General features: G+C 47.4%; 10 protein-coding genes across 10 annotated transcripts; 5 read left to right on the top strand and 5 right to left on the bottom strand.

Moving 5' to 3' along the window:
• Positions 1–1,182: 1,182 nt before the first annotated feature.
• On the top strand, positions 1,183–3,534 carry N7483_009752 (F-box protein; the record flags this gene model as incomplete). The annotated part of the gene is made up of 1 exon (XM_057093179.1): positions 1,183–3,534. One exon carries the CDS (start codon positions 1,183–1,185, stop codon positions 3,532–3,534), a length of 2,352 nt encoding a protein of 783 aa, XP_056944353.1.
• Positions 3,535–5,192: 1,658 nt separating this feature from the next.
• Positions 5,193–6,567, top strand: N7483_009751 (uncharacterized protein; the record flags this gene model as incomplete). The annotated part of the gene is made up of 5 exons (XM_057093178.1): positions 5,193–5,348; positions 5,429–5,464; positions 5,518–5,753; positions 5,817–5,929; positions 5,981–6,567. 5 exons carry the CDS (start codon positions 5,193–5,195, stop codon positions 6,565–6,567), a joined length of 1,128 nt encoding a protein of 375 aa, XP_056944352.1.
• Positions 6,568–7,063: 496 nt separating this feature from the next.
• N7483_009750 (3-deoxy-7-phosphoheptulonate synthase) lies at positions 7,064–8,366 on the bottom strand (the record flags this gene model as incomplete). The annotated part of the gene is made up of 4 exons (XM_057093177.1): positions 7,064–7,215; positions 7,270–8,175; positions 8,234–8,288; positions 8,361–8,366. 4 exons carry the CDS (start codon positions 8,364–8,366, stop codon positions 7,064–7,066), a joined length of 1,119 nt encoding a protein of 372 aa, XP_056944351.1.
• Positions 8,367–8,749: 383 nt separating this feature from the next.
• N7483_009749 (uncharacterized protein) lies at positions 8,750–11,465 on the bottom strand (the record flags this gene model as incomplete). The annotated part of the gene is made up of 2 exons (XM_057093176.1): positions 8,750–8,977; positions 9,048–11,465. 2 exons carry the CDS (start codon positions 11,463–11,465, stop codon positions 8,750–8,752), a joined length of 2,646 nt encoding a protein of 881 aa, XP_056944350.1.
• A 743-nt stretch (positions 11,466–12,208) lies between these two features.
• N7483_009748 (uncharacterized protein) lies at positions 12,209–13,468 on the top strand (the record flags this gene model as incomplete). The annotated part of the gene is made up of 1 exon (XM_057093175.1): positions 12,209–13,468. One exon carries the CDS (start codon positions 12,209–12,211, stop codon positions 13,466–13,468), a length of 1,260 nt encoding a protein of 419 aa, XP_056944349.1.
• Positions 13,469–13,973: 505 nt separating this feature from the next.
• N7483_009747 (ubiquinol--cytochrome-c reductase catalytic subunit CYT1) lies at positions 13,974–15,320 on the bottom strand (the record flags this gene model as incomplete). Its single annotated transcript, XM_057093174.1, has 5 exons — positions 13,974–14,242; positions 14,320–14,717; positions 14,790–14,852; positions 14,981–15,138; positions 15,252–15,320. 5 exons carry the CDS (start codon positions 15,318–15,320, stop codon positions 13,974–13,976), a joined length of 957 nt encoding a protein of 318 aa, XP_056944348.1.
• A 631-nt stretch (positions 15,321–15,951) lies between these two features.
• On the bottom strand, positions 15,952–17,459 carry N7483_009746 (aspartate aminotransferase cytoplasmic; the record flags this gene model as incomplete). The annotated part of the gene is made up of 4 exons (XM_057093173.1): positions 15,952–16,047; positions 16,159–17,007; positions 17,081–17,212; positions 17,295–17,459. 4 exons carry the CDS (start codon positions 17,457–17,459, stop codon positions 15,952–15,954), a joined length of 1,242 nt encoding a protein of 413 aa, XP_056944347.1.
• A 559-nt stretch (positions 17,460–18,018) lies between these two features.
• N7483_009745 (GNAT family N-acetyltransferase) lies at positions 18,019–18,594 on the bottom strand (the record flags this gene model as incomplete). Its single annotated transcript, XM_057093172.1, has 1 exon — positions 18,019–18,594. The coding sequence occupies one exon, from the start codon at positions 18,592–18,594 to the stop codon at positions 18,019–18,021; it is 576 nt and encodes a 191-aa protein (XP_056944346.1).
• Positions 18,595–19,894: 1,300 nt separating this feature from the next.
• N7483_009744 (Zn(II)2Cys6 transcription factor) lies at positions 19,895–21,891 on the top strand (the record flags this gene model as incomplete). Its single annotated transcript, XM_057093171.1, has 2 exons — positions 19,895–20,221; positions 20,293–21,891. The coding sequence occupies 2 exons, from the start codon at positions 19,895–19,897 to the stop codon at positions 21,889–21,891; spliced, it is 1,926 nt and encodes a 641-aa protein (XP_056944345.1).
• Positions 21,892–22,397: 506 nt separating this feature from the next.
• Positions 22,398–23,195, top strand: N7483_009743 (uncharacterized protein; the record flags this gene model as incomplete). Its single annotated transcript, XM_057093170.1, has 3 exons — positions 22,398–22,688; positions 22,768–23,026; positions 23,092–23,195. The coding sequence occupies 3 exons, from the start codon at positions 22,398–22,400 to the stop codon at positions 23,193–23,195; spliced, it is 654 nt and encodes a 217-aa protein (XP_056944344.1).
• Positions 23,196–23,410: the final 215 nt, after the last annotated feature.

Raw genomic sequence — 23,410 nt, 5'->3', positions numbered from 1 at the left:
TCCCCAGCTCATGAGGACTATCATCTTATTTCCCACTGAGACAGATCAAGACCCCTGGTTTCTTCATAACAACAAACAGTCTTGATTAACCTATCAACTGATCGGATAATTTTTCAAGTTTAACGCCAGCGGTGAGTTTCAGTGGAGTCACGCTGCATCCGGAACCGCCGTCTCTCTAGCATTCTTGACCTTATGCCACACCATGGAATGCGCATGAAGAAAGAACCACTCTCAATGCGAGAGTTACAAGCTGAGATTTGCTTTTTCTTTTCCCCTTATACCTCGTATCGTGAGACCCTGACTTAACTGCCGAGATGCCTCCAAGATCTGCCTCTTCGTTGCCTCTTCCATTCCAAGGGGAACACTCCCGGCTCCACTTTCTTACATTTCCGCGCTCGTCCGAGTCTGTGACTCGTCCATTGTCTTATTTCCTCAATCTAACATGATGATGAACAACAGTACTGTGACGGGCTCCACTTGTTACCGGTCTTCGGACTACCGCCGTCAACGTGGTCCATGTCTGGGATGTGTCAACGTCAGAATATGGCCCCCCCGCGGCAAATAATATTTCCAATTTGTGATGTAGATGACTCGGACTGGCTTGGATCATGCATTGAACAAAACCCTTGCCTCGTCCTCATTTCCCGCTTTCTGTTTTGTTTTGTTCAAGTTACTTATATCAAATTCCTCGACTTGAAGCGTTGACTTTTGACAGTTCACCGGATTCAGTCACACTTTCTTAGAATACAACCTTCCACATACTTGGGTCTAGACATCCATCTTACGTGCTTGACTTCCAATTCTTGACTCGGCTAAATCTACCATGCTAGTGGCTGGCCGTTAAACTCGTGGTCAAGATCCGATCGGACTCTAAGATCGATGCATCGTTGCTGGTCTCCACTTGTGGGTTTATCGACCATCTACTCCTGTGGATCCCATGCCAATTGCCAATACTTCCGTCTCTATACTTGTCTAAACTATTGGCGGTGAATCGCATACGGACCTGGCCTTAGAAGTTCATTTTCCTGCAAGTTGTCAATAATTTACCCCATCTTGTCCCTGAATAATTGCAAATCTCCTTTTCCTGCACACCATATATACTCGAACTACCCCAAGACCCAAGGAGACCCGGTGTACCAGGTGGTGAATGTCTGCAGAGTGAGCTTGTTGAGTGGAAGCGGAATGCCAGTCTTGAGGTCTCGCAGTAAACGCATTACGCGGGAATCGTGCGATGAAGCTTCAACAAAAAGATCTGTTGCACAGACGAGCCAGTCAGCCTCACCCACAGAGACCGATCTATCACACAACTCCAAGAAAAACACATCGTTCATCCAACATGGCTGTCCAATTGTTACCGGGGTATCATCGCCCCCGGCCGCTAATATCACACCACCGGAGATTTTGCTACCGATATTCGCTATGCTTACTCCCCGGGACTTCGATAATGCGCGACGAACATGCTCACAATGGATGAGGATCAGTTTAAATCCGAAATTATTAAAAACCATGCTGAAACGTGCGGGATGGTGGGATGCATGGCAGCAGGACTGTGCAACAAAACGCGCCATAAGGCATCTGGCCAGCTATGAGAGCGAAGTTTGGAGGATGAGCAAAAGATTCGCTACCGAATGCCTGCTTTCAGGGCGACGATCAAATATCGAGAGATTAGGCTTTGTGAAAGTCGGAGTGGTAGAGTTTTCCGGACTTGCGAGGAGCATGCAAAGGAGGAAGACTCGTGGGATCAAGGCCTTGCCAGACCGAAACCGCATATGCCAGACCAGGTCCACATTTAGTGTCAGTAGCTGCAGCAACTATGCTCTAGCTACTGCTGGCTGCACAATATATGTGTTCCGTCTAATGGACAGGAGTTCCAAGTCCATGACTTTTACGCACCTTGATGATTCAAACCTGGTGCCGATAACCAGTATTGAATGTCCTTACGAGGTTCTATCAGCCACAATGGATACAAGTACACCTCAATTCCTTGTCGCAGCCCTGTTGGGCAATCGAACAGGCATGGTTTGTGATATTAACGTATTCCGTGTATCTCAGGATGAAATTTCAACATCCTGCGATGAATCGGTGGACGGTGTATCAAATTCCCCATCTTCAAAGCCCGCAAGAAACAATCTCTACTCTATGCCAACAACTACTTCTTCGTCGCCACACTATTACTACAACGTCTGCTCAGAAGATCATCCTCCTCGAACAATTGCTCTCTATCCTGGCCGTCAATGCGTCGCATTTGGATGCGCAGGCGGTATCGAAATCCACTGGGTCGACGAAGCAACCCAGAAAGACCAAAGAAGACACTTCCCTATGTCTCAACCCTCAGAGATTCTTCACTTCCTACCAAACTCCCTCGAAAGTCCCAGCGAAATGCGCCTTATCTCCTCATTAGCTGGACCAGGCGTCCACGAGTCTGCATGTCGCCAATCTCCATTCCCAGATCATCCCAAGAAATGCCATTTCAATTTCCGCGGAGACTCCAAACTTCTCAATCAAAAAACCCATCCAAATAATTCCTCTCTCAGCCTTGTCCGCGCAACTCACTGCCATCATTATCGCGCCGTCCCTATAAATGACGGCTACCACATCGCCTTCATCGAACCTCGCACAGGTCTCCTATGCATTGGCTCCGATGCACCGATAGGCGGACCAACAAGTCTTACCCGTGCCTTTGTCTGTATTCCACCCTTTGGCAAAGACCCAACAACAGATACCACCAAAGAAGCCCGCGTACCTACAGCATTCGCCGTTGGCTCCGATCTCCGCTGGGGTCTTCGCGTTGTCGCCGCATATCAAGGCCGTATAGTTCTCTACTCTGTTCCCTTGGATATATTCAACGTTATTCGGAAAGAGCGCGAGCGTCAAGTTGACGGTATCCTGGGGAATAGTGATCCGGCATACGACTGGTACATGGACCCGGAGCGATCGCACAAACGTCGTGAGAGTCTCGTGCAGAATCAAAATGGAGACTGGGAGTTCCTGCTTAGTGTAAGCTATAGCCCAGCAGCAATGATGTGGCCATTCAAGATATACGGGAAAGAGATCGGACGCGGGGAGAACGTTGTCGAATTAGCGCTGCAGTCATCGAATGGCGGGGCGCGAGTCTGGGCATTTAGCGCCTCGGGTGAAGCGAGTATCTTCGATATTGATACTTTGACGTCGCCGACATGTGGTGCTGAGGATATACCCTGCGCTATGGTTAAAGTCGGGTCAGATGGAAGTATTGATTCTGCTGGACTTGTTGAGAGACCGAAGCCTGGGTCCATGGCGCCTCCGACATCACGAAAGCGGAAATCGACTGTTTTGCAGGATGATTTTGTCGGACGGTATGGGACAAGTCGATATGTTCCCAGTTTGGATTGTGATGGTCTGAAGCCTGTCAATGCTGTTGATCACCAGGGTGAAGAATCGTCGATTCGTCGACCCTCTTTTGCGGCTTGTATTGTTGATTTTAAAATCCCCGAGCTTGGAATTAGGGATTCATCTTGGAAGAAGGATGAGTTTGTATTGAAGGGTGACTGCTAGATTGACTTGTACTATTTTAGCCTCCAGGGCTTGTCTTTGGGATAAGTTGGGCCTGGGCATCATTGATGAATCTGTTTTATAGATCATAAATCTGGTGAGATTGATGTTGAACTGTATCTATTTCAATTCTCTCTGAATATATCTTTTTTTTATCTTAGTCCTAGTATTGCACTACGCTACTAATACTAGGCAGTAATAATTCTCACATATGGTAGTAATATTGCTCTGAGTCTAATCAAGTTCCAAAAATCATCACTCCCAAAGTCCCAGTAGTTTGAACATGCAGTGCGCCCTAGTCAATGTGAACACCCAAAATTATGGAAAATAAAATTTGGTAAAATTTTGATTTTTGGTGGTCTTGATCTCTCAGCATTTTAATGAACTATAAATCGCTGAAATATATGATGACTTGAATTACTATTGACCTGCATAACATGAATATGGTCAACTGGTCAGATTCTCACCGCGAAAAGCAATCATGGGGGTGATGTAGATCGTCCCTGTCACGAAAAGGCAAAATATGATCTACATTACTCCATCATTTGGTGAAAATAAGCGAGTCTAAGAGCTTAACTCAGATAATTGACTGGCTATTGACTATGCAGCTTACTTTCTAAGGATCAACCGTACAGTTCTCCAATATCCAAAAAGAATCTAGTGGTGCTTAGAACGGTTAGAGCTGTGTGATCCAATGCAGGATTGCAGATCACTCACGAACTGTCTGGCTGTCAACCTAAATCCAAGTCTTTGACCCGCTTTTTAGTTGAATATTAGACTGATATGCATACGGGGTACAAATGATGAGTTGTTAAAAAAAACTCCGGTTGAGACGGTTGACTACATACTAGATGTCCCTAAATCGTATTATCCGAAGTGTTCGAACTAAACATTCATTCCAACATTAAAACATTTGAATGCTCAGATAACTAAGCGTCCCTAGACTTATGTGATTTTCAAACGTTTGTCAACTTCAAGTTCATGTCATGCCAATGCTTCAGCTGAGATTCTCTTTCAGCCCTCCAGGGCTAACATGCAACCCCAGGTCTAGATCACAGTTCCCAATGTAACTCTCCTGCATATTTACTACAATCTGATGGGCTGATTTTGATGGGAACTGTTATATCACAGGAGACGCACCCATTTAAGGCATAGGGTCTCGCAGGTTCAGTATGAAATAGGATGAGCTTATCCCATTTTAGATTAGCCCTCTTAAACCCTGTTACACACTCGTTCCTTGTGATGTGATATCTCCGCATATGCAGTTCATACGGCAGATGGGTGTCAAGACCGAGCTTATTTGATAGGGTGCCACTTCTGATCCTTGCAATAACCCGAGGAACTAAATGCAGATCCTGAGTTCGCGGGGAGAAATGGGCATCAAGCTGCATACAACATGGGATTTCCGGCCACGGATGTCTATTTCCTCGGGCACATGGGATATGAACACAGCCAGCCATTACACCTCATCAGCTAGCCATAATCCTGTGAGCATTTGGAGAGATCGACGGGCACCTTTGTATGACAGCCTTGGAGGTATACTAGTAGTAGGGCCTCGAGTCTCAAATCTATAAGAAGGTCATGAAATCTCGACATTTCGTCTCATCACCAGCAAGCAATCATTCATCTCAATTTAACAAGGCATTCCTGACGAATATTCAATGCGGTCCTCTTGGATCTTTCTGAATGCCCTGGTGCTTGGCACTGCTAGGGGACTATCATTGCCATTCTCACTGGGATATCCATTCTGCTTCTCCACCACCACTTTGACCCTCTCTGGTGACTATACAATCACGTCTACACAGACAGTTACCTCGGTATGTCAACCTTGGAAGATACCAACCAGAAAAGCAGCAAGAATACTCATGGGATCTTACTAACTTGAGACTCATGATAGGCCAGCAGCATTGTCACTGTAACAGGGCTCCCCTCTGTGAGTTAATTCTATCCAAATTCTTCTATGAGAAGTGTTGACTGATTGATAAGGTGACCGTTGAAACAATTACCACAACTCGCTATATTCCAACTGCCATTGCATGCCTGCAAACTGGAACCACCATCAAGCCATATCGCAGCATCGGGCTATTCGGAAAGCGAGAGCCAGCCCCAACTGCGGCAGAGGTTTCCGTGGACTCAGTGTGCTCGCCCACTGTGACGATCATCATTCCCACAATTTCAAGCCTGCCATGCACTGAGCTAGCGTTCGAGTCCTTCGAAGTAATGTAAGTCTTACTTCACCCTTATCATGACCTATCAGTTGTGTACATTCACTAAAAAACGTTTAGCACTGATACAAAGATAGTCACCACTACGGCACATTCAACCACAACCATCCACCCGACAGTTACAAGCACAGTAACAGAGGAATGGATTCTTCCAACCCCAAGCTCTTACAAGGGTAAGTAACCCTGAAAATACCATAAATAGTCTCTATCACTAAAAATCCTAGGTGTAAACTACTACCAATACCTCAACGACTACTTCTACCCTGACGGAGACCTAGGCTGCGCAGACTGTGGATACGGAGGAGGTGGGTTCGAGACCAGTGACTGGAACAGCAATTACAGCTACTACACAAACGGAACAACTCAAGACATCAACTTCGAGTCCGAGGATTACCCTTCATACTCAACAATCCTCTGTCAATTACCAGGACAAGCTTCGGCAACAGACTGCGGACAATGGACCGTTGTCTTCCAGGGTTTCCTTCACGCAACCCAGACAGGGAACTACACACTGGCCCCAACACTAGGCGAGGATAATGCTCTTTTCTTCTGGCTGAGGGAAAAGGCTTATTCAAGCTATGCGAATAATAATACCGATGGCGGTGTCTCGTATACCCAGCCTGAAGGTCTTCCTCATTCTTATGCTGTTTCCATGGTGGCTGGGGAGTTTTTGCCTGTTACCTTCATTTATGCCAATGGATATGGTCCTGCGTTGAATGAGTTGACTATCACCAGTCCTAATGGGACTACTTATCCTGACGATTTGGATTTCTTTGTTCCTCCTTGCCCGAACAGTCCGTTCGTTCCTTGAGGGCGAGGAATGTGTTAGGGTGATAGTTTATCATCTGTTTGGTTGCTGTGATTCGAGTCTGGAGATTCTATCATTATCATGATAGCTTCTCCAGTGCTTGTTTAGGGGGTTCCTCTTTCTCTTGTGAAGATGTTCTTTGACCTTATTTTGTTCTCTTGTTTCTTCTGAGGCTTAATTCGAGGTTATGACCTACACTAATACTTGACTCTTATTTGTCTTTCGCAGATGCCAATGTTGAGCTTGCGTGGGTAGTCATATCGCAATTCATGAATTTCAATCGCAGTATGTGGATCAAGAAACTCAGTCGTATTACGTATTTCATTAAATGCGAGAAGATTTTAGGTAGAAAGGATAATAGTAATCAAATTCAAAGACTTTTTTTCCTAGTTCCCAGAGATACACGCTGATTAAATGCCTTGTTGATACAGTCCAGGTGTCACTAGAAGGCAGTAATGAAACAAATTATGAGCAAGACAAAACAGGTAGAATATAAGGCTTAGTTGCCATTTAAATTTTGCCGACGAACACGCACAGCCTGTGCTAATGTTTCCAGGGTGGTCTCGGTATCTTCCCAGCCAATACAGGCGTCAGTAATGCTGACACCGTACTTCAGACCAGCCTTGCCCTCAGGTGGAACCTTCTGGTTACCTATTAGGAGTTAGTAAGAACAAAAAAACAGGGATAGTCTCGGTATAAACGCACCTTCGTTGATATTACTCTCAATCATGACACCCATAATAGCAGTCTCGCCTGCAGCAATTTGTTCGCTAAGAGCTGCAGCAACCTTAGGCTGGTTCTTGTGGTTCTTCTCGGAGTTTCCGTGACTGCAGTCTACCATGAGACGGGGTGCCAGACCCTTAGCCTCGAGCTTAGTCTTAGCATCTTGGATGCTAGCAGCATCGTAATTAGGTCCCTTCTTGCCGCCACGCAGAATCACGAAGCAGTCAGGGTTACCGACAGTACCGACGATGGAGACAATACCGGGCTTAGTAACTGAAAGGAAGTGATGTGGGTGCTTTACAGAGCCAATGGCATCAACCGCGACATCAAGCGAGCCGTCAGTACCGTTCTTGAAACCGACGGGGAAAGAAAGACCCGAGGACAGCTCCCGGTGAACCTGGGACTCGGTTGTGCGGGCACCGACAGCACCAACAGACAGACAATCGGCCAAGAACTGTGGGGAAATGGTATCAAGCATCTCACTAGCAATGGGCATGCCCTTATTTGTGAGATCGACGAAGAGCTGGCGCGAGGTACGCAGACCCTTGTTGATCTTGAAGCTGTTATCGATATCCGGGTCATTGATCAACCCCTTCCATCCGACTGTGGTGCGAGGCTTCTCGAGGTAAGAGCGCATAACAATTAATAGGTCATCCGCGTATTTCTCTTTCAGCTTCATTAGGCGGTCGCAGTATTCCAGCGCCATGTCCGGATCGTGGATTGAGCATGGTCCAATGACTACCAATAGACGCTCCTTCTCCTTCTCGGTGCCATGGACAATAGCGACTGCTTGTTGACGTCCTTCAAGGACAGTCTGGCGTGACTTTTCTGTCAAGGCAATCTCATGTTGGAGGACATTGGGAGGAGTGAGAGGGTTGTAGCCGGCAACTATGCGGGGAAAGGGATAAGTATAGCTTCGAACATGCGCTTGAGGAGGTTCACATACTGCGAGAATCTTCCAAGTGGCTGGTATTACCCACGTTGGGGTTCTCGATGAAGAACTAGAGACACACTATAGGTCAATGGCTGTTGAATAGCTAGGGTATTTTGTCATAATGGAGGGGTGGACTCACCGACATAGCGGGGCTGAATTGGATCCTGCGATTGGAGAACAATTGAGAGGATGGAGACAAAGATGAAAAAACACGAACAAACTGGATTTCAATTGGAATATCAAGGTTAATTGAGAGAGAAGGAAGAAGATTATAGAATACTGGAAAACCGGGGAAATAGACCAGATAATAGAGGTTAATATACTAAATAACAAGACCAGGAATGAGTCAATGGCAATGGTCCCACGTGACTTGCCTCGGTGAGCGGGCGCCAATCCCACGCACGCCAATTACACATAGTAATGGCAATTGAAAATTAATAAAATTAAGAAATAAAGAGTTGATACCAGATGAGACTGGTCAAGTTTGAATCCCTCCTTTTTCACATTGACTCCCCCGCTATGGCTCATTCAGGACCCATCCTGGACCCGATGGTCTAGTTCTTGGAACCCCCGAATGAAATTCTGGCAGAGTTGTCGGTGTTGCTCCTTCACAGTGGTCATTTGTTGCTGGTAGAGGCCCATGCGAACTTGTTGCGCTTGAAATAATTCATCGAGAATGCGATTGCATCCCTGTTGGTATATCTGGAGTACTTGATGGATAGTGTCCTGTTCTATTGCAAGTTGACTGGAGAGGCGCTTTCGGAACATTAGCCCTAGGCTCCTAGCATATGGGTGGGTCAATTGACCTGCAATCGGCAAAACTTACCTCATTTGTTTGCAGTACAACTTCATGCGCACTTCTCTGAGCATTCTGTAGAGCGATAATCCAATCCTGTGGGTTAGTTTCGCCTGGTACAGACGATTGCTGTGGTTCAGAAATCTGTAGGGGAGCACGGGTCGCTGTTTGAGAAACATTGTGTAGTATACTTTCTTCTGCGTTCTTGTGGGGGAGGTTCGGTGCTTGAGTGGAGATAATTCCTGCATCAATTCCCCGCAAATCTGGCCCAGTGATTATGGGATTATCAGAGATCCCACTGAAAAGCGTGGACAGTACTTCTGATGGATTGCGCGCTCCAACCCCAAGGTCGAGAGTTTTACTGGCATCCTGATCGGCAATTTCTTTGGAGCAAATGGCCTGTGCCTTCTTCTTCATAGACTCCGTTTCAAACCCATATTCCAGGAACATGTCTCGCTGGTATTTGGACCACACCTGTCCATCGTCGGAGCTGTAATAGGAGGATCCATCCGAATTTCGTTCTTTGATACTGGAACTAGCAATCGACACGTCACTGGGCATCTTCACATGGTCCAACCGGGCTCGAGCTCGTTCAACCAGCAAACTGGTTCCTGGCATAAGCCTAGGGCTACCATTTGAATCGACGATACTGGCTATACTGTCTCTCGGTGGTGGGTAGAATATGAATTGGAAGGGTGTGTGAGGTGACAGAAGAGGTCTCTGAGACTCGGGAGTCTCATGATTCCTATATTGTTCGTTTGACAGACCCCCATTCGCAGCGTCTATCTCCAACTCCAGATAGTGGGCGAAGGTGTTGTTGATTGGATGGTGTAGTGACTCGGAATTGATTTGAGAATCTTCGAGCTGATCGATCTTCTTCAGAGGTTCCTTTGAGCCGGCTCTTTGTTCACCACCTCCAGGATTCGTGCTATCCTTATGAAAATCCATGTGAGTAGAGGACTGACGACTCAATGGCTTTTCCTGTAGTTTTGGAGGATTCTGTTCCATTTTCGCATCAAGGATGTGGGGATTAGTGACATTTCTCGGGATTTCGACATTCTGTGTCACTTTGGGAGCCTCGGACACGCGTTCAAATGTTTCTTGTTTGTGTTGAAGTGTATGATGATCTGCTTGTAAGTTTTCAATTTGGGGGTTATCACAAATGTGAATTTGTGGCGAGGTGATTGTGGGTTCTTCATCATGAATCGTGCTATCGCGGCCCTTATGGGTAGATTGTAAGCTTGTCTCGACAGCAGGTCGAAGTTGGGTGTGCAACTCCACGCCACGTAACGCATCGGCTAATTTCTGGCCGACAGCCTTTCCTCTCCCATCGCTAGTTGTCCGTGTTACCCGATATCGATATGCCTCATTTCTGAGCACGTCCATGCTGGTGTCAGGACTCGAAGAAGTGGAAATCAATGGATCACTAGATATTTCGATAACCACCCTTTCGCGGCTAGCTGCTTCTTTTGGTTTCGGCAGAGCTGAAGCAGATTGCAATACTGCAGACATGTTGTTGGTGTTAGCGAATTCATGATTGACTGTTTGTGAGTTGGATCGGAGATTGATCGGGCTTTGTTTTGGATGTGGAGGCACCGAAGGAACTGCGTCCACCAGAGTCAGGGGCAGTTGAGACAGTTGGATGTTCTTCTTCCCAGTACTGCTCTTTGCTTTCACTGCTTTCCTGCGCTTTCCAGATGGCGGGCCAGCTTTCGATCCCTTTCGTTTGTGATTTGTCTTCACGCTGCTCTCTTCCACGCTACTTAGCTCGGGACATGGCGTGGAAACAGAGGTTCCACGCTCATGACTGTTCCAAGGCGTCTCCCCATCAGTAGGTCGGAGATCTTCATCCCAATCAACTTCAGTCCTGAGTTTTAAAGTGTATCTCTTCCGATTTGAGCGCTGGGGTTGCCTCTTCGGCACACGCGGTAAGGTTAATTTTAGACGTTGAGTTTTGGTACCACCAGAGCGAACTGTCATATCCTGAATTCTGGTCGACTTGTCATCTGCCATTGTTTTACTACTGGTTCGTCGATTGCTGGTCCGAGACTGGATTGTAAATGGGCCATCGCCTTCATGAGAGACAGTGGGTACCTTGCGTCTGATTCCAGCAGTGACCTTCGAAGTGGAGTTGATCCTGGGCTGCTTATCTCTTCCCTGTGGCGCCGCTTTGCTTCGAGTAAGTAACGCCCCGGCACTTTCCGATTGGGGCTGGTTCAATGTATCTGAGATTGCGTGCTTGGGGTCAGAGTGACACAAGTCAGTGCCATCATCCTTGTGCTCCAACTGCGGTGGGTCTCCGACAGAAGGTAGCGTAGTTAAATTCGACCTCTTTTGCCCATCTGTGGAGCTTCGGAGACCCGAGTTTCTTCTCTGAGTTGTTCCCATTGCAGTTTTTGGTCCAGACTTGGGCCCTCGTCCCTGCAGTTTGGAATTGTCGTCTCCCATATTGGGTTGACTGGCCTGCCACCTCTCGCTAGTTCTGCGCGTACTTCCGAAAATGTGACCAAACGACAAAATTTCGACCCTGACGTCCAATTGATTACAGTTTGTATTGCAATAGCGACCCTGGCAGTGAACAGGATGGATGGTCTTGGGAATTTGATAATTAGAGGAAAGGAACAGGTGGGTGACAATGTTGAGATTGAAGCAAACAACTAATGGCAATCACAGGCTGTCACATGACTCTCTCCAATACAACTTGATGCCCAAGTTGCTATAATTCTACAATTCTATGCACTTCACACCATTATCAATGATAATTAGATCCATGTTGACTGCCTCCACGGTGCTGAAACGACTAAATGAGGGCCTTGGAATCTCTTGCTTCAATTTCCAAGTCAACCAGTGGATCCATTTCAACGCCCACCCACTCGACTTACTTCAGGTTTCCCGGTCCTCAACATGACTCTGGAAGCTTCGCTAGCCGATATGGAGTCTCAGGGATCCGGATTTCCTGGGTTCCGTTTCGCCCGTGCCACTAAATCGAGTTCCTCCGCGGCCGATTAATAATAGCGGGATCGGCTTAACAATGCTGGCTGATCCACTGCGGGTTCAGTGCAATGGATCTGCCCTGAATAGCCCTTGAAAAGCCACTTATATCTAGCCATGCATGCGCCCGTGATTGACACTCTTTTACTAACCCCCAAGCGGACTGTTCGTCTTTCAGTTTGCGCATTTAAATCGTTGAGATGAATCCGCTTCCAGATGAACAACCAACCGGCGAGCAACCCGTGTCTCCGTCTCAGCGCCGATTCAGTGCAACTGAGCCTCTAGACGAACTCCAAACCACTCTTCCCGCGACCCTGTCTGAGAACCCTAGCCTCGATGTCCGCTCCATTCCCAAAACATCAGCCGAAAGGTGTCAAGTAGCGAGTATCGCGGCATCCGTGGATCAAGATATTCATCTCGCGGAGAGGATCACGGCGCAGGAGGACACTGGAAATGGCTTACCGCCCTCGTATGCAGAGGAAACCGTGCTATACCTGGCTTATGGCTCAAATCTAGCCTCGAAGACTTTCCTCGGCATGCGTGGGATCAAACCTATATCGAAAATCTCCGTCCTTGTTCCAGAGCTGCGGCTTACATTCGATCTCCCCGGATTACCTTATGCCGAGCCCTGTTTCGCTGGTACTGAGTTTCGAGATCCCGAGACACTACCCGATCAAGAATCCGAATCTGAAGTCGAGGTTGAGGATAAACTACTCACGGAAAGCGAGTATTTATCCGAGAAAGCATCCTTACTGGTTGAGACAAAAGAGGTTCACGAGGATACCGTATCAAGACCACGATGGGATAAACCTCTTGTAGGTGTTGTTTACGAGGTCACTCTAGTCGACTATGCCAAGATTATCGCGACAGAAGGCGGCGGCCGTGGATACAAAGATGTAGTCGTGGACTGTTTCCCTTTTGCAGAGGACTATATACCCACCAACCCCGTCCCATCTCACCCGTCTACCCAGTCCTTCAAAGCACACAGTCTTCTCTCTCCGTCCGCTGACGAAGCACGGAAGAAAATCCACGCTGCTAAGACTGGCGAATGCTCTGTTGCATGTCGTGGACAGATATTCAGGGAAGTTGGAACGCATCTGCGTCCGGACCCGGAGTATGCACAGCCTTCTGCGCGATACTTGGGATTGCTTATGACTGGTGCTGAAGAGCATGATCTGCCTTGTTCGTACCGGGATTACCTTTCTCGGATTCATCCATACTCAGTCACGAGGACTCGTCAGAAAATTGGGAAAATAGCTTTCCTCGCTGTATGGGCTCCGCCAGTTCTTATCATGCTGGGTTTCTCTAGGAAATTTGCCGGACCTGATGGACGGAGTCCTCCGTGGCTGATCTCCATGTCAAATGCGGTGTGGGCGGGGATGTGGCATAGCTATGATTATTTCTTCAAGGGGATATTTGGAGATGGCGAGAGGACTATTGGTTATACCCTGGCGAAGTGATTTTGGTTGAAGTTGCTTGTAGATACCATAATTTCAGGCAGTTGCCCTTTGTAAGATCTCATGAATAAAATTGACAGTAATATAAGTTGTGGAAAACAATGTGCATTCGAGTTATCACTTTATGTACGCCATCAAATCTGTAGAGCTACACATCACCATTTCTACTCCACAATACAAGTTCGACATCACCTCCCGACCTGTGGAAATGCTATCATGTAGACATAAGGTGCATTCACAAAGGAAATTAAATTCAGTTGACTCCTCGAGCACATAGTTTTCGGAAGGGCAAAAAAAAGAATATCTAGGATACAGATACAAATGTGCCGGGAGTGTTCTAACAAAACATTGGGTCGTGACCCTAGACACAAAAAAGAAAAGCACAGATGATGGAAGAGATCTCGTGTAGGCGACAGAACATGGGGGCAGTAGCGTAAAAGGATGCCCGAGGTCATGTAGCCCCATTTACCTCTGTCATTTTCCAAGGTATACGGGTCTTACTGCATATTTAGCGGCGGGGGCCGATTGGGGGGCTGTACACAACCTTTCGGGACTTGATAGGGGCCCACTTGTAACGCTTGACCCAGACGCTGATGGCGAACAGACCGGTGAGAAGGGCAATAGCCTTGACACCCATCTTCTTACGGTCGTCCATCTCGGGCTCAGCAGCCCAGTTCAGGAACTCAGTAACGTCCTTGGCCATCTGGGAGGTGGTAGCGGGGGTACCGTCCTCGTACTCAACGACACCGTCGAACAGGACACGACCCATGGCAATACCTATAACATCCAAATATTAGCACCCTGGACCACCTCGAAGAAATGGGGGTAACACGAAATTCAATATCATCACGTACCGGTACCGGGGAAGTAGGGGTTGAAGTTCATGCCCTCAGCAACGGCAGCACCGGCGGGAGCCTCATCAGGGTAACCAGTGAGCAGGTTGAAGACGTAGTTGCAGCCACCGTGACGGCCCTTGATGATCAAGCTGAGATCAGGAGGAAGGGCACCACCGTTGGAGGCACGGGCAGCCTCGTCGTTCTTGTAGGGAGCAGGGATGTAGTCGGAGAGCTTTCCGGGGCGCTTCTCGATCTCACCCTGGTCGTTGGGCTCGGTATCGTACTCGTTCTCCTCGGCCATAGCCTTCATCTCATCGACGGTGTGCATAACACCGACCATTGAACGCCAAGGAACACGGGTCAGGGAGTGACAGCTGGCGCAAACTTCACGGTAGACCTGGAAACCACGGCGAAGGCTGATGGATGGAAAAATTTATTAGCATTGCGCAATATGGGGGGCCATATGAATAGCTATATGGGGGACTCACGAAGCGTGGTCGAAGGTCTTGTTGAAGCGCTGGTGCACCCAGGGGTACTGAGTAGGGTGCAGACTGAAGAATGAGACACACGTTAGCTCAATCAAATTCTTATAGACTTGACCGCACAATCCTCGGCTCGGGATGCCGGGAGACAGTCAGGCATTAGGGGGTCATCAAGACCACCAGCGAAGAACACTTACCCCTCCTCAGCAGGGGTCATAGCGAAAGCCTCCTGGCCATACAGGTGGTAGTACCAAGCGGCAGAACCGGCGGCCGCGGCGGTAGCGAGAGAGGCAGTGAGGGTGAGGTAGAAGGGGGAGCTAGCGGCATCGATACCGGCGGCGGTGGAGGAAGCACGCTGTGAGGAATGTTAGCCGAAAAATCCCTCCTCAGCAGCAGCAAGGCTTTGTGAACGGATTGAGCTCATCGATGAGGCTCAATTGGTCCTGATTGGGGTCATTGAAAGCGTACCGTGGACTTGCCGAGCGACTGGCGTGCGATGGCCCGGGAGGGCACGCGCAGGAGGGTACGGGCCAGCATTGTTAAATCAAACCCTCCAATCGATAGATAGATTGATGGGAATGGATTGGATCGCAAAAGCGAGAAGAGGGGGGGGGGGGGAGGAGAGGGGGGATAGTTGTGAGAAGAAGTGCTGGAGGTGATGCGAGTGAAGTTCAGAAGGTTCAAGTTTCTCAGACGGAAAATGGAGTGTAAAACCCTCGTTCTGATTGGTTCAGAGCACCCGCTCGGTGAAAACCGCGATCACTCGGAATAACACAACTTCAACTTCTTCATCTTCTTCTATTCTGGATTATTGCAATGATCACTATTGATCTGTGAATTCTCATATTCTTTTATTTACTAATTCACAGCTTTTCTGATCCCTCTAACTCCCAGCTCCGACTCCTCTCTGTTGATGGTTCCATCCACCCGATGCACCCGAATCCATCCGTGCTATGATTGGTCAACCCGGGAAATCGCAACATCAGCATTAACCACAGCGCTGACATCTACGACGATAAAGCTATGGACGATTTGGAGATACAAAATACATGATGACATGGAGAAGCTGGAAGAGGAACATTGACTTGATATTATAGTGCGGTGGTCAACTCGCCGACACCATGGAGCTAGTACAGGGCTACTACATGGCTGCCCGCCTGCATCCAAGCTATGGCAAAGCTCGCAGAACATCATCAACCGCGTCAATGAAGTATTGCAGATTTCCTGGATTCAGCCCTGCTACCGAGATGCGACCGTTCTCCGTCTGTGGACTTTGTCAGCACGTCTTCGAATATTGGATATCCGCCCCTCCCTCCCCAAATAATTGAGAAATAATTGAGATATGCTAGATGAACGATGAATGAAATCAACTTACCATGTATATGTGCCACTTCTCCTTCAATTCCAGAATCTGCCGACGAGAGAGACCTGTATAGCTGAACATTCCAACCTGAGTCGAGAGAAATCCCCAATTACCCGGAGTCCCCCGTACCTCTAGCTGCGACTTGATCTCTTGCCTGATTCCCGTAAGGCGGCCACTCATGATCTTAAGTTCGCTCTGCCATTGAGAAAACAACTCATTGTCATTCAAGACTGCACTTGCAATCTGTGCTCCATACGCCGGCGGATTAGAGATCTCCGCTCGCTGCATGATAGCGAGCTGACTCCCAATGCGCTCGGCCAGTTCTGATGCATCCGACCCAGGGGCACAGATAAAATGGAATGCACCAACACGCTCTCCGTATAATCCAAGGTTCTTCGCAAAGGACTGAGCAATACAACATTCAAATCCCTGTTCAATGAAATATCGACAGGCCCAGGCGTCTTGCTCAAGATCGCCAGATGCGAACCCTTGGTAGGCACAATCAAAAAATGGGAAATGTTCGCGCTCTCTGACGACTTCTGTGATTCTCTTCCACTCTTCTTGAGAAGGGTCAATGCCTGTAGGGTTGTGTGCGCAGCCTTGCAGTATGACTGTAGATCCTCGAGGAGCAGTGCGTAGACATTGGAGCATATCCTCAACATTCAGGCCTTTCGAAGTGGCTGAATAGTAAGGGTATTTTTCTACTACAAATCCAGTTTGAGTAAAGATCTGGTGATGGTTCGGCCATGTTGGGTCAGAGATAAACACTGTAGGCTGGACATTGCCAGAGTGAAATCTGGAGATAAAAGTTGCACCAAGATGCACCGCCCCAGTACCCGAGACGGTTTGAAAAGAGCAGACCTGGCCATCGGAGAAGAAATCAGTTCTGAGTTTCGGGAATGGCTGGAGAGACGATCAACGTATGAGTACTCACCCTGTTGTCACAAATCGCCTTGCTTTCAATCCCAAGCATGAGCCTTTGAGCAGCAGAAAGGAAAGTGTCAAGACCACGGATAGGCAAATACTCATGGTTAGATTGAGGGTTCTCACGAAGCAGATCCTCGGCCTAAACACCAATATAGTCCTGCGGTTAGAAACTTGAAACTACCTAGACGTAGATCTGACTTGAGGAAGACTTTGGTACACACCCTTTTCACCACTGGCAAAACCCATGGCTTCCCATCCTCATCTCTATAAGCACCAATCCCCAAATCTATCTTTTTCTCATGAGAATCTTCTCGATATTCTCGCATCAAACGATATAACGGATCCTCGGTGGCTACAGGCACAGTAGCCAATGTGAACGAGCCCATGATGTCAGATATTGGAATTTTGAAAAAGCCACGAGATACATTCGGCAGGTCAAATGACCTTTGATAAATAGTTTCATCGTAACCCCGCAAATATGCGCTTAAAATGTTGGGCTTTCAATTCAGGAGTATACCCAGTTGTACACATGTACACAATGTATATCCCGTGTGGACATTCGGCGATAACCCACTCGGCGATTGATGAGCCGTCCTACGTAACACCGACTCGTCATATTGAAGATTGGGTCGTGTCTGGCCGGTTATTTAAGGAACTGGCGATTTGCAATTTAATCCTTCCTATGGCGCGATAGCTGGTTTCAGAAATTCATTTTTTGGGACTTTCATTGCTCTTCAACGAAGCTTGAATTGGCAGAATGATCTACGTGACATATAGCGGCACTGCGGATTCTGCGCGCGAACTTGAATGCCGTCGATGACTCTGATCTGCCACTGGCAGTGGCACCTACCTTTGGAACATTGAAATAATGATCGGATACTAGTAGTGCCAACCTTGGAATACCGGTGCCAGCTGTGTATGTACAACAATGCAAGTCAACATGATCTACAACACTTGCTCTGGTTTTGTGATGGTCCACAGAAGGTCATTCCCAAAGCGATCCACCTCCGCAGTCCTTATGGTCTTCACCCCAAACTTCCGCTCCATCAGCATCCACATAGGCAGATTGCCAGAATGAGTACCGACCCTGATCTCTTTTAGTCCCAACTCGCAAAGTCCATATTCAAAGACCAGACGAAGAGCCTCATATGCTATTCCTTTGCCCCGGGCTGAGGATTGAACAATGATCCCCGCCGCACCAGCCTGGGACGAATCATCAGAGTCTTGATGCTCATGACAAGGACCAATCCAACCAAATCCAGTAATTCCAACGGGTTTATCCTCGTAGAAAACCAGAAAGTTGCGATAGGCAGGCGGATCAGTGACTATTGTCCATCTTTTTGCAACGGCATCCAGCTCTTCAGTAGTGGCGTCACATATAGACTTGTCAAATTCGGAATTTGCTTTATTTGCTAGGATTTCGACTACCGCTGCGACATCGTCAAATATGGGAAGCCGAAGTGATAGTGGGAGCTTGTTGGATTTGAGCTCGAGGGTTGAGTCGCTTGTTTGGCCCGCCATTTTGTAGACACTTGTACTGCCAGTGGTACTTGACAGCGAGTGGGGCATAACAATTGTATGATGCTCAGAATATCGGAATTTAGAGCCTAGATAGAGACTTAAATGGGGTGAACTTCCAGATTGACGTATTATGACTCTTAGTGAGTCAAGGGACCAACTTAGCCTCGGGCGCGAAGTGCATAAGAGATACGGAACACGGAATACGGTAGAGATCCATGTCTGAAATGGAGAACAAATCTCATTTGAAAATATGTGCATAAATTCAGGATATTATGCACATATCTGATTCAAGCTCGTCTAACATCCGAGGCTAATATTAGTTGATCGTTAGATCGCCTGTGGAGACATTTAGTACATGTAGACTAGGTAGTAGATCTACTTCGTACCTTACTCTTAACTCTCAAGTGCTGGAAACCTTGGAATACATGTATCTTCCCAAATAGTGTTTTTAATTTGAGTGAACATTTAAAGGAGCTACAAGAAATCGAAAAATAATCTCCTGAATATCGTACTCCAAGGTTATTTTGCATCAATCTTGGTAGTATGTAATGGCTGTGGAAATGATCTCCGGGCATAGTTAAATGAACTACATACGACTAGAGCACTTGAGCTTCGGAGGAACGTTGAATTGACCGAAAGACGTATATTGTGACCTAAAATTTGGAAATTTAAGAACAACTTGAATCTATGATAGTATCAACTACTAAAAGAATTACACCAAAGCTGGGAAGTGGATATCTATATCCGATACGTCAACTGGAATGGAATGTACATGTGCACCTGGGCACAGGTGACCACAACCATATCTTGATACCGGAACCTTGGAAGGGAATGCCTTGCTCGAGGCGGCAGTTTAGGTAAAAGATATGAAGGCTATTGGTTTTATTGGTTGATACATTTACTGCAGCACTTAAAAGGGGGTGATATGTTGCGGCGCAGGGGCCAGTTTGTCAATCGCCGATTGAACAGAAGTTCCCGATATCACAGAGAACAGACCGCCAGTTTTGAATCCAAACCAAGGATGATTCTTTCCTATCAATGCTCATTATGAGACAAGAGCACGCTATCACTCGGACCTTATCACAGAACCAATAGTTTGGCTAGGTTCCATTGACCGCTGCTCTACCATACACGGATGACAGGATACCAAAAATGTCTAGACCAACGTATACTGTTTTGTGTCATCCCCACAATTTATTCGCTAATAAGGCGTACCTAGGAATTCTTCAAGGTTCTCATTAGATTTGACCGTTATTCTACTAAATCCAAAGTGGATGTTGGTCATCATACTATATGGATCATGGGTGCTGAATGGTTAACAGTAAGAAGCGCTGCCGCCCGGCGGGAACTAATCACGCCGGGGTACGACATCCACCTCACACTCCAGCAACCCCCTCCTCAACGAATCATGACGCCACGATCCACGAAGCAAAGTGGTTTGGCTTCATTAGCCTGTACCGAGTGTCGCAAGCAACATCTAAAATGTGATGCGAAGAAGCCAACATGCTCGCGTTGCTTGCAAAATGAGTACTTCTGCCAATACCTTCCATCCCGACGAGGCGGCCGCAGGAAAACCCGGAATGAACCAGTTCGGCGGGCTTCGTTTCGGCCCCAAGAGCAAATCGAGGTATGTGCACCCCTTATCTTGGATACTTCATGTGAATCCTAGAATGAAACAAATGTAACCAAACGGACCAGACTTCCCTTGTTCTCCCTATTGAAGCCACTGGTCAGCCCAACACCCCTGACAGTACGTCAATTCCCAGCGCATCTAATGGGGTAGGCGTTCCATCTGGTCATGTCCCATGGCCTATGATACCCCTACGAAATGATCTCCACCAATCAAGAACAGATGCAGTCCGCGAATCTTGGTTTCATGATGACCGGTTTCTGCGACTATTCTACGAGAACTTCCATGCTGCTCACCCTATTCTCGTTCCAAGTGCAGTTTATCATGACCGCCAGTACCCCGACTTTCTTCAAATGGTGGTCCATTTTGTTGGCTCCCATTACATCTCTTCAGTCCCGAATCAACAGTACAAGGATAAAGTCATTGCAGAATTGACCTGCAGCCCTGACCGATCACCTTGCATGGTTCAGGCTTGGCTTATCTATTCAATCGCCGTTTATGCTCGTGGCGAATGGCAGGAGGCCCAGGATGCCTTTGCTCACAGTGTGCATATAGCCCTAGAGCTTGGCATGAACCGAAGGGACTTTGCATCGTCAGCTAACCCTGAGACTTCCATCGAGGCTGAAAGTATGCGAAGGACTTGGTGGGAGCTGTATATCACAGAGATATTCATGGCCGCACCTTTCAAAAACACGACTTTCCAGTGTAGCACGATGGCACCGGAGGTGGCCCTCCCTTGCGAAGATTCGGTTTACACTGGCACTGGCTCATGCGAAATCCCAACACCTCGCAAGATTCTTGATTTCAAGCGCAGGGTATTCGCACCCGACGAGACAATATTTTCATCGTCTAGTTATCGTATCGAGGCCGCAACCATATTATGTCGAGCCCTCGTCTTGAACGGGCTCCGCGACTATCATCGCGACCATCTGCAAGCTGTTGAGAATGCACTTGTTAGTTGGATCAATCACCTACCACCTAAAAAACTGGATATCGTCGACTCGTATGGAAACATTGACGAAATGATGTTCCAGGCACACATGTCCATTGCCTATGCGACCATGTTACTGCACCTGCCACGAAGCGATCTACAGCCTGTATTGTCACAATCCGATGATCAATTCTGGCCCGTTGCTACACGCCATCTAGCATCAACACTGAACCGCTCAATACACAGTATCAAGGCTACCGAAGCCTCTCGGCGTCTTTCCGACGCAATTTCACTTTGTCCCAATGTCCCAAAACATACCCCTTTCGCAATTCCCGCATTAGCCTTGTGCGGTATGATCCAACTCGCCACGTCCATCAAGCACACCGAGGAGTGTTTTGATCATCATTACAACCGTGTGACTCTTATCCTTGGATGCTTGAAAAGTACCAAGCGGATATGGAATTTGGCAGACGCGGCCTACCATCATTTGAGAACCTCAGCAGCAGATAACCTGTCGGACTCGATGGAGCGTTGGTGTACAGAACCTCCTAAGAAACTGTTCCCATCAGACTCAACACCGAGTAGCACAGAGCGTTTAAATCAGCCTACACGACCAACCTCCGCAGTGTCGGATGGCCAGGAAATGCTGTTTCCTCCTCTTGGATCAGCCTTTGTTGACCCAACTTGTTACAATGACTCCTTTTTCACATCGCTCCCGGACTTCGATATCCATTAAAATGTATTATAAGAAATGAGACAATGAAATCAATGCATCAATTTGTGGCAAGAATCTATGATATCACTTTTAGTAGCATATACCCATGACATTCAAATGTCAAAAAAGTCCTAAGGGGCAGCCCAAATAGTAAATTTCCCTAAAACACGATAACTCGACCCCTGGTATATCAAGGTATGAAATTGAACTGGAATGTGATCAATTCCACAAAATGCACTATCAGAAACACTGTCGATCCCCTGAAAGATAGGAGTCCGACAGGGCTGAGGGAAGCCTGAGGTACGTGGCCGCGCACGCAGATCACATGGGTCGGCGATCAAACCTCCCCACATTCAATCGCCGACTCACCACACAACGTCATTGCACATCGGGGATTGACATCCTACAGTGCCTTAAAACACAACCAAATCCTTTGGTACAGTCCTTGAATTGATCTCCAGAGTTCGATATTGTTACAGTCTTTGACATCTATCTCCGATTGAACATTACTCACGCACTCACGCAAAATGTCGACTTCTGCCATTCTCTCAACCACCGGGGCCATTGATAAGGGCTTAGCCCCGAGCTATCAGCCCTTCAAGGAGAATTATGACCTGGAAAGCCTTGTGCAGGATATCAAGGAGCACCTGGGCGAATCGGGCGGTATTTCTTCTGAGGACGTGAACGAAGCATACTTGATCTCTCTGGCAAAGAAATACATCTCCGACCCCAGCGATTGGATCGAATATTTCCACAATGACACGAGCAAGAACTACACCCGCAACGCCATTGAGAATATCAATCACAAGGCCAATATTGTGAGTACCCCCTGTCTTCTTCTTCCTTCTCTGGAAGCTTGGAATATGTCAGGTGTCACAGTCCAACTAACCTGAATAGCTTCTGCTTGTCTGGAACCCAGGAAAGGGTTCCCCAATTCATGATCATGCGAATGCCCACTGCATTATGAAGGTTCTGGCCGGGCAGTTGCACGAAACTGTGTATCATACCCCTGAGACAGGCTCAAAGGAGTCAAAGCCTATGACAATCAAATCGTCAACCACCTTTGGCATGAACGAAGTTACTTACATCTCTGACGATATCGGTCTTCACCGCGTTCACAATCCGCATCCTACTCAGATCGCAGTCTCTCTCCATCGTAAGTGGTTTTTTGTCAATCCAGATATATTTTTCAGATCCTGAGATTCTAATTTGTGATCCCAGTTTACACCCCACCCAATGCAGCGGATTATGGGTACAACATCTTCGATGAAGCTACCGGCTCCGCCAGTCATGTCTCACAGGCTCACTCTGTCTCCAAGAAATAGATACTTTGCAGTATCTATCAATGGTGTTCACCTGGTCATCAGACTTGAGATTAAGACGTTCCGTGGAGCAGGATGAACTTTGTCTTTTCTTTCTTTCTTTCTTTTTTTTTTTCATTCACCAGTTGCGATGCTGAGCATCCTTTGAGCGATTTGCATTTGGCTTCAAGATTGATATCCCCTTCGCGCCTGCCATGTTTCCGGGAGCTTGTCATTTG

This window comes from Penicillium malachiteum (genome assembly GCF_028827825.1).
Source record: "Penicillium malachiteum strain IBT 17515 chromosome Unknown utg000004l:1.0-4883003.0:1.0-4884900.0, whole genome shotgun sequence".
NCBI classification, from domain to species: domain Eukaryota; kingdom Fungi; phylum Ascomycota; class Eurotiomycetes; order Eurotiales; family Aspergillaceae; genus Penicillium; species Penicillium malachiteum.
The sequence above is the reverse complement of the archived record's forward strand: the minus strand, read 5'-3'. Positions and strand labels throughout refer to the sequence as shown.